Below are 15,857 nucleotides of genomic sequence, written 5' to 3'. Positions count from 1 at the left end.
GTTGGGCTCTGAGCTGAGAGCCTGGACCCTGCTTGGGATTCTCTCCCTGTTCCTCTTTCTCTCAAAATAAAAATATTAAAAACTTTTAAAAATCACTATAATTCTTGTCTATTTTTTTCTTAAAATAAATTTAGATCTACTGATTTGTATTAAGATGACATCTTTGCCATTATTATTTTTTTTATTTAAAAAAAATTTTTTTTAATGTTTATTTTTGAGAGAGAGAGAAAGACCAAACATGAGCTGGGGAGGGGCAGAGAGAGAGGGAGACACAGAATCTGAAGCAGACTCCAGGCTCTGAGCTGTCAGTACAGAGCCTGATGCAGGGCTCAAACCCACAAGCCGTGAGATCATGATCTGAGCTGAAGTCGGACGCTTAATCAACTGAGCCACCCAGGCGCCCCTGCCATTATTATAATCATTAAAATGGATAGAATATTTTGGAAGCAAAGGAAGAATACCTTTCTTAAACAGTTTATTATAAAAGGAAAATGCATGAGAAATGTGCCTCTGAATCAAAATCAAAAATATATTAAAAATGCATAAATAATAACTCAGCACCTCAGAGTATATATACCAAGTAGAATACAAACATGCTGATAATTGTGATAACAATCATGGTTTATTTTAGGTTTTGTAGGATATTAAATGACTTGTTTATAACATGTTTTTGGTTTGGTGTCTTGGGAAGGAAGCAGACGAGTGGTTGCTTCATTGATTTAAGAATTCTAAATTATAAAAGGGGCAGATTAGTTTTTGTTAGTAATAATAAATAGAATATAAACAACGTTTAATATTTTTGACAAAAAAGGGTTGAGTTAGGGTAGAGAAACAAGGAAAGGTAGAGTTATGCCTTAGGATTTTTTTTTTTTACAGATCATTTTAAAATCAGGCCCTAGAAAAAAGATGGCACAGTGGAATTGCCTCTCTAGGGTGATAATGTTTTCTAGGAATTACAGTAAAAATTAGAAAGGACAATCTATAGGAAGAGTTCAAAGGACCCTGTAAGTAGATAGAAAAGATAAGACTCTGTTCAGTAACATGTATTTATAGAAATTATAAAAACCATTAGAAGTTGAAAATGTAGCATGGAAAAAAAAAGTTTGAAAGACTTCAAGCTCTTTGATTAGAGTGATTTAGTTGATTCCCTTCTCCTCACTTTCAGCATTTGGATCTACTCCTAAAAATCTTAATATTCCTTTTTAACTCATCATGGCTCGTAATATATGATTTTATATAATTTTTAAAACTGAATTTAAAAAAAATTCTCTGATACTTCTTAGGATTAAAAATCCTAAAAGTTTTCTATCCTTTTTTTTATTTACTAGCTTTCATTTGGCCTAAATTATGTTACTCAAATTTCAGAGGGTTTTCTTTTCATTCTGGCATTCTTAGATTTGAAGAGTTAACTAAGTTTCTTTTGCTCTGTTTTATACCCATGACTATAAAGGTGAATTGGGCAATATTTTACCCTAGGACAAGATCTAGTTCTCTCATATTCTATAATTTGTATGTGAGGTACAGGTAACATACGTCTCAAACTATAGATTTTAGTTATTGGCATCATGTTAAAAAAAAAAAAAACCCACATAATAGAAATTTTCACTTAATAAACTCTTTCTCCCAAATATGTTGTAGTATTTCTGCAACTCAGATTTGAGTAGCTATCAAAGTACCATTCCAATGATGGCACAAATTGTCAAAGCCTCTAGAAACTAGAATTTCAGGGTCAGTCAGGTATTGTCACATGCAGAGTGTAAAGATAAAGTTGCAGTTAAGTTCTCATAAGCATAAAATAAAAAATGTTGAATTATGAAATATTATGAGTCATCTAAGGTAGTCGTTTCATTCTGCAGATTAGAAACTGAAGCCTAAAGGGGCCCCTGGGTAGCTCAGTTGGTTAAGCGTCCTGACTTCGACTCAGGTCATGATCTTAATGTTTGTGAGTTCGAGCCTTGCATCGGGCTCTGTGCTGACAGCTCAGAGCCTGGAACCTGCTTCGAAATGTGTCTCCCTCTGGTACTGTCTCTCAAAAAATGAAAAATGTTAAAAAAAATTTTTTTAAATAACAAAACGAAGAAACTGAAGGCTAAAGAGGCTAGTGATTCTATTCTATTTATATTTAGGTATTAATCTTTGGGCAAAACACTGCAGTATAATATTTAATCACAAGCATAATTTTATTGAAAACTATTTTGGGGGGTGGTTTTTTGTGCAGGTGTAGTTCCAGATGGCACCTATGAAGTATGTTCTAGGACTACAGGACAAGCAGCTGCTGGTAGGTTCACAATTGGTATAACTTTTTCTTTTTTCTTCTTATATATATGAGATAGAATTCTGCGCTTTTATACATATATATACATATCTATATATGTATATTTATAGCCTTTATGTTAACAGTAAGAATTTTTTATTTAAACTAATTCTGATGTTCCCTGATTTTTTAAAACTATTTTTGTAATATTAGCATATTTTTATTTATTTAACAATTATTTATTAGACACTTGCTGTGTATAAAATATATGGCAAAAAGTTTTGGGAAAGACAAAGATGGATAGGATATACTTTCTACTCTGTATAAATTCTGATATAGTTAAGGCTCTGCAGCATAATTAAGCTATAATAAGTGATAAGTTCAATAAAATATAAAATTCCAATTGCCACTGAAATTTGTTGAAGAGAGAGAAAATTTTCAAATTTGTAAGGATACTGGAATCAGAAAAAGCTTCTTTTAATATTTTAACAAACGTGAACAGGGACTTGACAGATAAAATTATTTCTTAAGCAATAACTGGAAGGCATGGATTAGAAAATTCAGGCAGACAGAATATTAGTCATGCTGTGAAAACAATGTCTAGTTAGAATTGTCCAAACTGGGTGGAACAGAATTATGTGAAAAATAATATTGGAAAAAAATTAAGGAGTCTGGACTTAATTTGGTGGACAAAGGGAGAGCCATTGAATTTTTTTTTCTCCCTTGAGCAAGAAAGCAGAACCTTTAAAGGATTAGAGAGAAAAAGTATCTTAGGAAATAAGTTAGGAGATAACTCTAAAGTTATAACCTGTCTTGACTAAGATGATTTCATGGCGTAAATTTTTATTTATTTTACTTATAACTAAGTTACGGTAAGCTAAAGGGAGATATTTATTTAAGGGCTCTTAAAATGTCAGTGGGAGTAGAAGCTGATTAAAGTTAGCAGATTTCCTTTCTCTCCTTACTATTCCCCTTATCTTCCCCCAAGCCTAGCGTTGGTACTCATCCTAAGTAAATTGTCTCAGAAAGTAGTAAGGCCACTAGTCCCACTGACAGAGAACTGAAAAAGTTAAGAAATTTCCAGGAGTAATGTTAGAAGGAAAGGGTGATGACTGAGGTAAACATACTTATTTGGAGAAAGGTCACATAAAAGTCTTTTTCAGAACTCAGGTTTATAAGTGACAGCAACCCATTCAAACTAGCTTAACCAAAAGGGATTTATTAAAAGGATATATACGGATCACAATTAAACTTAGGAATGGCTATCTCAGTGAAGGTAAGGAACCAGCTCAATTCAAGGAGCCCTCAGGAACTACAGGAACCAAGATTTCAACTCCCACTAGGACTCTTCTTTGCTCCTCCCTGGCTGCTTCATTTTCTTCATAGTGCTGACCTCCTCCTTACACATGGCAGGAAACACGGCTGCCAACAGCTCATGAGCCTCATCTCTCCAACCTCAGTCACTAGAAAGGGACCACTGGTTTTGAAGTCTAGGGAAGGGATTTTAGTTTTCCAGCTTTGACTCTTACTTGGCCTAATTATCTAATTCTGGCTAATGAGTGAGGATTGTGGCAATTCCCACTACAACCATAGAAAGGTAGATCAGCTTGGGGGTGGGGAGAAGAGGGAATCTATAGTTCACAGGAGAAAGAAGGGTGCTGCACAGAGGAAACAAGAGATGCACACTTTGCAAAGGGAAGTCAATCCCACAGTCTGATGTTTCTGAGAGACCTAGCTGTGAGATGTTAATTGTTACACAAGGCTATCATCCATTTTATTCCTTAAATATAGGATTATTTAAACGTTTATACTCAAGACTTAACAAAATGCCACTTCTTCATTTAAACAGAAAGTAGTAGTGCTGGAACATGGACGCTCAATGTATTATGGAAAATGTGTGGGATTGATGTCCACATGGATCCTAACATTGGCAAAAGGCTTAATGCTCTGGGCAATACCCTTACGACACTGACAGGAGAGGAGGACATAGATGATATTGCTGATCTCAATTCAGTGAACATAGCTGACCTGTCCGATGAGGATGAAGTTGATACTATGTCTCCCACTATCCATACTGTAAGTAAACTTACTGTTAGACTTTTCTAGACTGGCCTTTACCCTGAAATAGGGATTTGATTAACTCAGTGTTATTTATTATATTGTAGTTGCTAAGTGTAAAGGAAGAGAATGGTGGTTCCATGTGTCTGCATTTTGTAATGCTGGTTTTTGCTTTTATAATATTGTCTTTTAATTGATAGTTTTCATAATGACTGTCAACAAACTTGTGCCTTAACTTAAAGGTAATGTACTAACATTAAAAGCAAAGTGCAAGCAAACCTGTAGAGACAGAAAGTAGATTAGTGGCTGCTGAGGGCTGAGAGAGTCGGGGAGGTTTAGATGGGGAGAGAGACTGCTGTTACTTTTGAGGTTTCATTTGGGAGATGGTGAAAATGTTCTAAACAGATTATGATGATGGTTGTACAACTTTGTGAATATACTAAAAACCACTGAATTGTACATTTTAAGTGGGTAAATTTTATGGCACGTGGATTATATGTCAAGAAAGAAAGATGCTAAAAAATGGATCTCAAAGCAAAGTGCATGCACACAAAATGAAGTATACACTTAAAAAGATGTATTTCCGTCTATACATTTTATAGTATAAATTATTTGGTAGTTAAAAATCAAGTTACTCACTACTTTCATTCTGGTACTGACTTAAAACTTTTTAAAACAAAATATCCTTTAACTCTTGTTTCCTGAAATAGTCTTGTTCTTGGGAAGAAATTTTTTAAAAATTAATGTTACTGTTTATCATTTAGAGTTCAGATGGAAGTTCAGTAAGTGGAGATGGCCACAAGCTCACCTTTGGGCAGCGACTTGTAAATCACCTGCTAGGCCTGACGCCCCCAAATCAGCGCTATTCTGTTCCTGCAGAGTATCTGTGTGACCCAGAGATGTGGGGCTCCCCTCAGTCTAGCCAGTCCCATTTGAAAGCATGCAGAGCTCACTCATGGGGAAACGTAGGTAGCCACTAAATAGATTCCTTGTGAAAATGAAGGGATTTGAATCACTGGAGAATTCTAATCATCGTACTTGATATAGATGGCTTTGATTCTTGCATGCTTCCTTTGATTTAAGGTGTCATTTTTGTGATAGTATAGATTAGCTATGTGACCTGAGGGTGGTATTGACAGACATGTTTTGATTTTTCAGGAAGCTGTAGATTATCGAAGACCAGGAGCATCATGCAGCCAGCCAGGAGAACTTAGAGGAAGAAAAATCATGAAGCGTATAGTGGATATCAGAGAACTGAATGAACAGGCCAAAGTAATAGATGATCTTAAGTATGTGTATGATTTTTAATGTAACAGAATATTTTTAATAGTAGAATCATAGAATTTTCAGTGTGGAAAAGACTGGACTTGGGGCAGTACAATCCCTTTAATTTATAAATGAGATCACCAAGGTCCAGAAGAGTTTGGTAACTTGCATGAAACCATACATTCATTAGTGATGAAGTTAAGCGTGAAGTCCTAGTCTGGTGCTAATCACAACTCCCCATTTCTGGGCAGTTTATGACTGACTTTATATTCCATATATGTATCTCTACATGTGTATACACACTTCTATTTTCACATGTGCATATTAACATTTGCACTAGTCTTTTGCTAACGTTGGTATTTCTGGAATATAAATTTTTAAGGGAGGAAACAAATTTAGCATTTATTAAGTACCTATTGTGAATCTGACATGTTATTTCAATGTAATCCTCACAGGATTTCTGTGTGGCTAGATGGCATTATCCAAACTTTATAGGTGAGAAAACTGGCTCAGAGAGTTTAAAAAATTGAAATTTGAACTTGGGTGTGTCTGAATTCAAAGTTCATGCTTTTTTTTTTTTTTTTTTTTCCTGCCTGTACTAGCGGTTCTCTAGAACTAGGGTGGATATAGGGTGAATAGAGAGAGAGGAGTGGGTGGTGGTAATTTTTTTTCTTTATTAGTTGCCTGATACATAGTACTGAGTAAATAACTTGCTCTAGAAGACTAAATATCCTGCCTATCAAACTGACATTTTTGTTTTCCCAGGAGGTGATATTCACGCTTTATCTTTTCTAATCTTCGTACACCTATGCCTGTGTTTTTTGCATTTGAGGACTTTAGACAAATATATGCATTTAGACAAATAAATGCATCAGACAAAATGCATATATTTGTCTCATATTGTTTAGGTATTACCTAAAAACTATTCATTGAATTAATTATGATATAATGATTCACATTTTCCTGTTGACTTACATTACAGTTTGAGTTTTGCTCTTAGGGGTTAAAAATGACTTGAAGGAAACTATACTTCCCTAAAATCTTACTTGAGGCTTAAATATATGTAGAATTTTACATACATTCTTCTGTAGAGTGGGTCCATAACTTTCATGAGATTATCAAAGATTCTTTTTTTTTTTTTTTTTTTTTCAACGTTTTTTATTTTATTTTTGGGACAGAGAGAGAGCATGAACGGGGGAGGGGCAGAGAGAGAGAGGGAGACACAGAATTGGAAACAGGCTCCAGGCTCCGAGCCATCAGCCCAGAGCCTGACGCGGGGCTCGAACTCACGGACCGCGAGATCGTGACCTGGCTGAAGTCGGACGCTTAACCGACTGCGCCACCCAGGCGCCCCTCAAAGATTCTCTTAATGCAGAAATGGGAAAGAGCCATTTCCTAAAATGTTAGAGTTTTTTTAATTAACTTTATGGAGGGTTTTGGTCTGTCCATATATAATCTTCGATATTCTGAGAAGTGAAAGAATTAAAAAGGAGCAAGTAAAAATCAATCTTACTTTGTTACTACTTTACACTAATTGCAGTATTTGTTTTGCATCCAGAAAATTAGGTGCAAGTGAAGGAACCATAAACCAGGAAATTCAACGTTATCAACAATTAGAATCTGTTGCTGTGAATGATATTCGAAGAGACGTTCGTAAAAAATTACGGAGGTCTAGTATGCGAGTGAGTAGACATTTAAGAAGAATTTTATTATTAAAGTAGACCATTCTTTTATTTTTTAGTTTATGAAACTTTGTAAGGATACTTATGTTCTCTTTCTTCCTCCATTGCTAGTGATAATACCATTTGATTTGTATGTCTCATATCTACTATGTACTAGATGCTATTTAAAGCACTTTATATTTAACAACCCACTAAATCTGTACAACAGCTGTATGAGGTAGCCTGTATTATTTTCCTCATTTTAAAAATGAGGAAAGTACTCGCAGCACTTCATTCTTTTCCCTTCGTTCGTTTAGTTGTCCGTACTAGAATCTGAGTCTCTTAAAGAACAAGTTATTTACCTTTGACCCCACTTCCCACCACATTTTTTGGGATTTAGTCCAGTTGCTGAACAAGTAAAATAAATATGTAGATAGATATACTATAAACATACAGTAGAAAATAATTCTAAAATGTATTCAAATAGAGGTAGGTTGCTTTGGGTTAAGGTGATCTTGTTAGTGGAAAAAGTACTTAAAAAAAAAATAGATTCTTAACCTTTCTTTTTTTAATAATCAGCAGAACCTCTATTTTTTTTTTTTTTTTTTTTTTTTTTACCAGCATAAGGTTTTTGGGTCACACCCCAGTACATAAAAAACATTAAGTCAGAGTTGCTAGGGCCAGAGGAAGTGGAGAAAGGTTGTAGAGATCCAGGGTTCATTGACTTGAACTTTATTTCCTTGATCATCCCAAACTCCCAGATACCCTAGTTTGAATACTGTTATAAATTACTTATTTAAACTGAAAATAAAATCCAATCTGAGTTATTCATCACTGGCTTCTGATAATAATAAATGGATAGTTATGACTTCTAATGCATAAATCTGTGTTTAAAATTTTTCCTACCATATGCCTAACAATCATATAATAGAATTAAAATACTGTTTTCATACTGTTTATGAGGTAGTTTATACTTGGTAATTGACTGTTGATAAAACTAGGTAGAGAGGATTAGGGAAATTACCAAAATTGTATCAGCATTCTTAACATTTACCTCATTTGTCATTTCCCCCTCAATTCCCCTTCAGTCCTCTTGCATTCCACATTTCCATTGTATTTGAGTCTTTTCAATATCTAGTTCCCAACTAGATACAGATTTGGAGAAGAGGGATTTGGAAACCAATAGAGTGTTGAAGTCACCCTTCCCTTTCCTTTTTCCTTTCCTTTCCTTTCCTTTCCTTTCCTTTCCTTTCCTTTCCTTTCCTTTCCTTTCCTTTCCTTTCCTTCCCTTCCCTTCCCTTCCCTTCCCTTCCCTTCCCTTTCCCTTCCCTTCCCTTTCCCCTTCCCCTTCCCCTTCCCCTTCTTCCTCCCTTCTATCCTATCCTATCCTATCCTATCCTATCCTATCCTATCCTATCCTATAATGGAGTTCTGTCACAGGAGTGCCTTTGGGTAGTACTTGAGATGATTGATGGCCCTCAAACCCAGCCTTTCCCTCTCTCCCTCCTGCTTTCCCTTAATCTCTCTTTCTCTTCCACCCCCAACCTAGCTTTCTCCCAGAATCTGTCTTTTTAATTCTCATTTTCTTTTGCTGTTCTTTACTTTTTAATCATTTCTTTCTTCTCACCTTATTTCTGTACCCCTCACCCCTGCTCCCAATCTTTCTCTTTTCTCTTGCAGGCCAGCTGGTGACTCATATTTTCATTGTACACTCCTTCTAAATGACATTAGGTCCTGCTCTACTTTGATCCACCTATACTGTTAAGTGACATTTAAAGTCAAATTTAAAGTAACACATTATCAGGGCACCTCAGTGGCTCAAGTTGGTTGAGCATCCGACTCCAGGTCATGATCTCACTGTTGGGAGATCAAACCCCACATCCAGCCTCACATGGGCTGTGCTGGGTCCGGACCCTGCTTAAGATTCTCCCTCTCCCTAGGGCCCTCCCCTGCTCATGTGCATGTGTACTCTCTCTACCTCTCTCTCACTCTCTAATAAAAAGTAAAAATAAAGTGACATGTTATTGACCTGGGGGAAAAACAGACTAATTTGTTGAATAGAATAATATTTTATCTGTAGTCAGATATTACAACACCATCAGTTGTTTAAAGTCACTCTTCTCCCATTTCATTAGGCTGCTTCCCTAAAGGATAAATGGGGTTTGGGTTACAAACCAAGTTACAGCCGTTCAAAAAGCATTTCTGCTTCTGGAAGACCACCTCTTAAACGAATGGAAAGGGCAAGGTAATATATATTTCAACCATTGAAACACATAACAAAATAGCTGACTCCTTTACAAATGTCCACTACTTATTTATTGTGTTCTAATTGGGGAAATTACATAATTAAGGGAGCAGAAATAAACCTCATTAGTCAAATACTGGTAATAATGGATACTGTCAAACTAAAAAGTTTGAAGAATTCCTCTATCATATTTATACCACAATCATTGTGTGCTTTTCAGTAAAGAAGTACATTGCTATTTAGACAAGTTTATATGTAAACTTATAGACTACTCAAAGAAATGAGTATTTGCATATTATTAGCTGCTGCTATAAGTTTGTCACTTTTAGATAAGGTGTGATTACATACACATTTAGCATAGGAAGAAATGGAAATTTTACATATTAAAGAAAAATACTGTCTTACTAATAAATGAGCACTTGAAGTAAGAAGTATAAATTTTTACATGGTTTAGTTTCAGAAAATCTCATGTTAATCAAAACCTTCAGTGCTTTTTTAATAGTATGCTACAGGTTAAGAAATGGAATACCAAAAATTTAACCCTTGGATAAGGTAAATATTTAGAAATCTTTAGAATGTTAATGTCATTTGTGAGACTTCTGTAAAGTCCAGGGGCTTTTTTAAAACAATACTAATGTTTTGTAACTTTATATTTTCCTTACAGTTCTCGAATAGGAGAAACTGAGGAGCTCCCTGAAATCCGTGTAGATGCAGCATCTCCTGGACCCAGAGTAACTTTCAATATCCAAGATACAGTAAGAGAGATACTATTGGTTCAAGATACACAGTGCAAAATAATTTTTATTAATTACAAAATTATAGTAGTTACACAATTTCAAAATACTAATTCCTACCTACAATGAAAGTGTGGATTGTGATGACTGAAGTATCTAAAAATTACCAAACAGCAGGACACTGCCTCTGTGCCATCATTTGAGAGCCATGCTGCAAGTGTTGTATGTCTGACATCATTAGTTGTATGTCCTAGTGCAAGACTAGTGTTTTGCACCAAGAATAAAGACTCTACTGCTTGTTCTTAGGTAGAAAGATTTTGTTGAGTAATTTTCCTTTCAAGTATGAATCCGCATTAGGTCTTTTACACAAGTGTAAATGCAGAATGTTTATACTTTATGTATTTATGTATTTTATTATGTATTTTGGTTCAGAATGTATAGTGATAATGGTAGAAACCAGAAGTCAGAAAAGGTCAGCTTAAAAGTTACATTTAATTTTACGTATGTTAAACTTTATGTTAACTTTATGTTTGTTTTTGAAGATTTGTTTACTATTAAACCATTGTTTATTTTTCACGAGTTTTTATATATTTTCTTATTATTTTAATTAAGTTGAAAAAAACAATATGGGGAAGTACACCACAATCCAGCTCTCCTGGGGAAGGGTATTTTCAGGTACTTATTAAGAACAACATAAATTTTGCTTTAAAACTAATTAACCACCCTCAAATCTGCTTTCACATTGTCTTTCTCTCATTTTGTACTAAACTCAGGCCTCAAAAATATTTTACATAAAGCTTTAAGATTGTTTGAATTCTTTTTCACCATGTATGTCTTACAAGCTCTTGCACAAATACATTTTATTTCTATACTTTGTACAGTATTATTGAATCTCCAAAATTAAAGACTAAATCAGCTTACCAAATTGACCAAATCATAAATCAAAAACTGCTATTTATTAGTTATTTGCTAATCCCTAAGTGCATCTCTTTTTCCTGCATTCAACTACAAAATGAATCTTTTCTTTAAAAAAATTTTGTTAACTAATTGAAACTAGAATTAAACTTCTCTCAGAAAACAAATTAATCCTTGAATGTTATTTCTTTGGAGTCACTGGTATAAAAAAGCATACATGTATAAAAGCAATCCATTTAAAAAATACTCTCATGTTTGGGGCGCCTGGGTGGCTCAGTTGGTTAAGCATCCAACTCTTGATTTCGGCTCAGGTCATGATCTCATGGCTTGTGAGATCAAGCCCTGTGTCGGGCTCTGCACTGACAGCATGGAGCCTGCTTGGGATTCTCTTCCTCTCTCTCTCTCTCTCTCTCTCTCTCTCACTCTCTCCCTCTCTCCCTCTCTCCCTCTCTCCCTCTCTCCCTCTCTCTCTCCCTCTCTCCCTCTCTCCTTCTTTTCCTCTCTCCTTCTCGCCCCCTTTCCTTCTCTCCCTCTCTCCCTCTCCTTCTCCCTCTCTCCCCTCCCCTCCACACACTCTCTCTCAAAATAAACATTTAAAAATACAAATAAAAATTAGTCTCATGTACAAACTGTGGAAAATGTGCTACACAATCATTTATAAGTTGAATTAACATTTTTATGAACCATATATTTTCCCTAAATATAAGTCATGAAAGTAAACTGAATTTTAAAAATATATCTGTAGGGGTGCCTGGGTGGCTCACTCAGTTAAGTGTCCAACTTCAGCTCAGGTCATGATCTGACAGTTCATGGGTTCAAGCCCCGCATCAGGTTCTCTGCTGTCAGCACAGAGCCCAATTCAGATCCTCTGTTCCCCCTTCTCTCTGCCCCTTCTCTGCTTCTGCTCTCTGTCTCAAAATAAATAAATATTAAAAAAATAATTTATAAAAATATAGCTGTATACTAGGTATATAAATCCTTGTCTAAGAATTTTCTGTCAAGTTACCTTACTTTGACATGTATTTTGTTTCCCTTTCCCCACCCTTTTAAGTTATAGTCTCAGTATATATCCTATAGTTACACTGAATTTAGTCAAACTGAATTTTGTTTTAGAACTATTAGATTATAGTGAGCTTGATAAACATTTTTTTTCTACAAATGAACTTGGAAGTAAGTTATTTACAGAATTGAACTGAGTGATTCTACTAATTGATTTTTCCCCATCTAACTTTCTTTTTTTAGTTGAAATATAATTGACATGTAACATTAGTATCAGACATACAACTAATGATTTGATATATGTTTATATTGTGAAATGATTAAGTGGTTCTTAAGGGCATTAATATTTGAATTGGTTCAAATCCTATTTTTAAATAGTAATGTATGCTATTTGTAAAAAGTAGTATATAAAAATCATAAATTACAAAATAGATTAAGGCATGGCTAAATATAAAATAAATATAAGACAAAGGGATATTCACACAAACTCATACTACACTTTTAAAAATTGAATATGTTCTGATAAATAAAACCTTACATATTTACTAAATAACATGTATATTATAAAAAGTGAGGAAAAGCTGGACTCTGCATGTTTGAAATTTTGATTATAATAGTCTATTTTTATGTATCTAATTTTGTTGTATCTAATAGTAGAATCAATAGATTTCATTCCTTTGCACGTTACACTTTACAAAGGCTTTTCACATTTTCAAGGGATATTTAAGCAACTCTCAAAACAGGGAATACAAATTAGATCATAGGAAGTTTTTTTGTTGTTGTTTTTTTGTTTTTATTTTTTTTTGACCTTAAAGACAGTGGCCTCCTGGTGAAATCCTCAGTGACACAGTGTTTATAATAAACTATTCATCTTAAAAAATAATATTCTTGAGTTTGATATCTTAATTACATAACTATTTGCACATCTGTCTTTAATCAATTAGGAACTTGTTTCTTCAGCTCAGGTCATGATCTCACAGTTTGTGGGTTCGAGCCCCACATCTGGCTCTGTGCTGACAGCTTGGAGCCTGGAGCCTGCTTTGGATTCTGTGTCTCCCCTCTCTCTGCCCCTTCCCTGCTCACACTCTGTCTCTGTCTCTGTCTCTCTCCAAAAAAAAAAAAAAAAAAATTAAAAAATAAGTAAATAAAAATAAATAAAAAAAAAGCAGGGGCACATGGGTGGCTCAGTTGGTTAAGTGTCCAGCTTCAGCTCAGGTCATGATCTCATGGTTCATGGGTTCAAGCCCTGCATTGGGCTCTCTGCTGTCACCAGAGAGCCCACTTCAGATCCTCTGTGCCCCTGTCTCTCTGCCCCTCCCCAACTCACACTTTTTCTCTCTCTCTCAAAAATAAATAAACGTTAAAAAAATATATCCACGTAAGAGACTCTTAAATACAAAGAACAAACTGAGGGTTGATGGGGGTGGGTTAAATGGGTGACGAGCATTAAGGAAGGGCACTCTTCGGGATGAGCACTGGGTGTCATATATAAGAGATGAGTCACGGGGTTCTATTCCTGAAGCCAAGATTACACTGTATATTAACTAACTTGAGAATAAAAAAAATAATAAAATAAAAAGTAAAAAAAAAAATTTGCTTTAATGCAAAAAAGTATATATCTACAAAAAGCATCTAGAAGCATGAGGTACTTTCTGTACTGACACTGCATGCTCTTCTGTTGCTAATTGCTCTCTTGCCCTTCTGATTTACAGTTGATCACATTATTTGCTTTGTCCCCATAGCATGTTTAACTTAAACAATTACACAACATGTACTAATTAACAGGATGATAGAGGCTTCTGTAAAGTAAATTTCACTCTGTCAATCATGTGACTTTCCTGCTTCCCTCCTCGGTGTGCTACTTCATGTTCATAAATCTGACCTTTCTTTCAGTTCAGAGTGAGGAAATTCAAGTCTGAGGGAATTTTAAACGTTTAAACATGTTCTTTCTCTTTCTCTTTTTTTAATTAAGAAAAGATACATAAAATGAACCTGATTTCATGTTTTCTCTTTTTACAATCAGTTTCCAGAGGAGACAGAACTGGACCTTTTGTCAGTAACCATTGAAGGTCCCTCCCATTACTCATCAAACAGTGAAGGATCATATTCTGTGTTCAGCTCTTCCAAAACTCCAGGAGGCTTTTCAACAGGCATTCCATTCCAACCTGAAGAGGGCCGACGGGATGACAGTTTGTCTTCCACTAGTGAAGATTCTGAGAAGGATGAAAAGGATGAAGATCATGAGAGGGAAAGGTTTTATATTTACAGGAAACCCTCGTAAGTAGCCTTTTTGTTTTGAGATGCTCATGCAGTATTTCAGAGTTTAGAACTGATCTTTAAAGCATTATGTGTAACTATTAACTTTTATAGAAAGAAATCTTAATTTGCCTCACCAGAGTGAGACTAAGAGACATATCTGTGGCTTACTAATGTAATTTAGCTCCATGTGGCATAATTTTTTTTTTTTTTTAATTTTTTTTTTTTCAACATTTTTTATTTATTTTTGGGACAGAGAGAGACAGAGCATGAACGGGGGAGGGGCAGAGAGAGGGAGACACAGAATCAGAAACAGGCTCCAGGCTCCGAGCCATCAGCCCAGAGCCTGACGCGGGGCTCGAACTCACGGACCGCGAGATCGTGACCTGGCTGAAGTCGGACGCTTAACCGACTGCGCCACCCAGGCGCCCCATAATTTTTTCTTTCCCTATTCTTCAGTCTTTTAATAAAATCAGGAAAGTAACATTTTACAATTTTCCAATACGAAATCTCCTTGAAAATGTAGACTATATTTCATACACCAATATTTAGACACCTTAATAGCAGTGATGCTGTCTGTGTCATCAGCACCTAGCATGTTGCTCAGCACGTGATAGTTACTGAGTGCGTCGTTGCTGAATAAAATGTGACTCCATCAAACTTCGGAAAATCTTCAATAGTATGAACTAGTTGAGTTGTATGTATGAATTTATAAAATAGTAAAATTTATTTACAGACTGTTGCTCACGTAAGATATTGGAAAATAGTTTGTTGAAAATTTTTTCGATTTAATACAGTGTAATGATCAGTTTTCTTTCTCTAGACATACATCCCGTAAAAAGGCAACAGGTTTCGCCGCTGTTCATCAACTATTTACAGAACGCTGGCCCACAGCTCCAGTCAACCGAAGTCTTAGTGGCACAGCTACAGAGAGAAATATTGACTTTGAACTTGATATACGTGTTGAAATTGATAGTGGAAAATGTGTGCTACACCCAACTACCCTTCTACAAGAACATGACGAAATAAGTTTGAGAAGGTAAGAAATTGGTCAGAAAATGGTACGTGTAATTTCATTTGTTAGAAATACTATTTATATATCACTGAATTACAACAAACTTTCCACCCATGTCCCAAAATGCAGATTTAAAGAGTGGATTTAATCATACCTGCAAAGTTTGAGTGGTTATTTGTATAATATACTATTTCTTTAAACAAGTGTATAAAATTTTCTGGCAACTGGAAATGGATGTCAGATTTAGATTCTAGCAATTTATTTATTTATTTTATTTATTTATTTTTTTTTTTAATTTTTTTTTTTTCAACGTTTTTTATTTATTTTTGGGACAGAGAGAGACAGACAGAGCATGAACGGGGGAGGGGCAGAGAGAGGGAGACACAGAATCGGAAACAGGCTCCAGGCTCCGAGCCATCAGCCCAGAGCCCGACGCGGGGCTCGAACTCACGGA

General features: G+C 35.3%; 1 protein-coding gene across 10 annotated transcripts in view; it reads left to right on the top strand.

Moving 5' to 3' along the window:
* BLTP1 (bridge-like lipid transfer protein family member 1) overlaps positions 1 to 15,857 on the top strand; it is a 215,204-nt gene that overhangs the window by 168,777 nt on the left and 30,570 nt on the right. For 7 of the 10 annotated variants that reach the window (XM_058721464.1, XM_058721463.1, XM_058721465.1 and 4 more), the window contains 10 exons: positions 2,219 to 2,278; positions 4,104 to 4,330; positions 5,077 to 5,277; positions 5,471 to 5,601; positions 7,137 to 7,260; positions 9,375 to 9,484; positions 10,149 to 10,239; positions 10,831 to 10,893; positions 14,156 to 14,409; positions 15,212 to 15,427. In XM_058721464.1, coding sequence (XP_058577447.1) covers positions 2,219 to 2,278; positions 4,104 to 4,330; positions 5,077 to 5,277; positions 5,471 to 5,601; positions 7,137 to 7,260; positions 9,375 to 9,484; positions 10,149 to 10,239; positions 10,831 to 10,893; positions 14,156 to 14,409; positions 15,212 to 15,427 — 1,477 coding nt within the window. The remainder of the gene's footprint in view (positions 1 to 2,218; positions 2,279 to 4,103; positions 4,331 to 5,076; positions 5,278 to 5,470; positions 5,602 to 7,136; positions 7,261 to 9,374; positions 9,485 to 10,148; positions 10,240 to 10,830; positions 10,894 to 14,155; positions 14,410 to 15,211; positions 15,428 to 15,857) is intronic. The other 3 variants (XM_058721469.1, XM_058721467.1, XM_058721470.1) reach the window with 3 other exon arrangements.

This window comes from Neofelis nebulosa, chromosome 3, assembly GCF_028018385.1.
Source record: "Neofelis nebulosa isolate mNeoNeb1 chromosome 3, mNeoNeb1.pri, whole genome shotgun sequence".
NCBI classification, from domain to species: Eukaryota; Metazoa; Chordata; class Mammalia; order Carnivora; family Felidae; genus Neofelis; species Neofelis nebulosa.
Note: the sequence above shows the minus strand (reverse complement) of the source record. Positions and strands in the feature narration are given on the sequence as shown.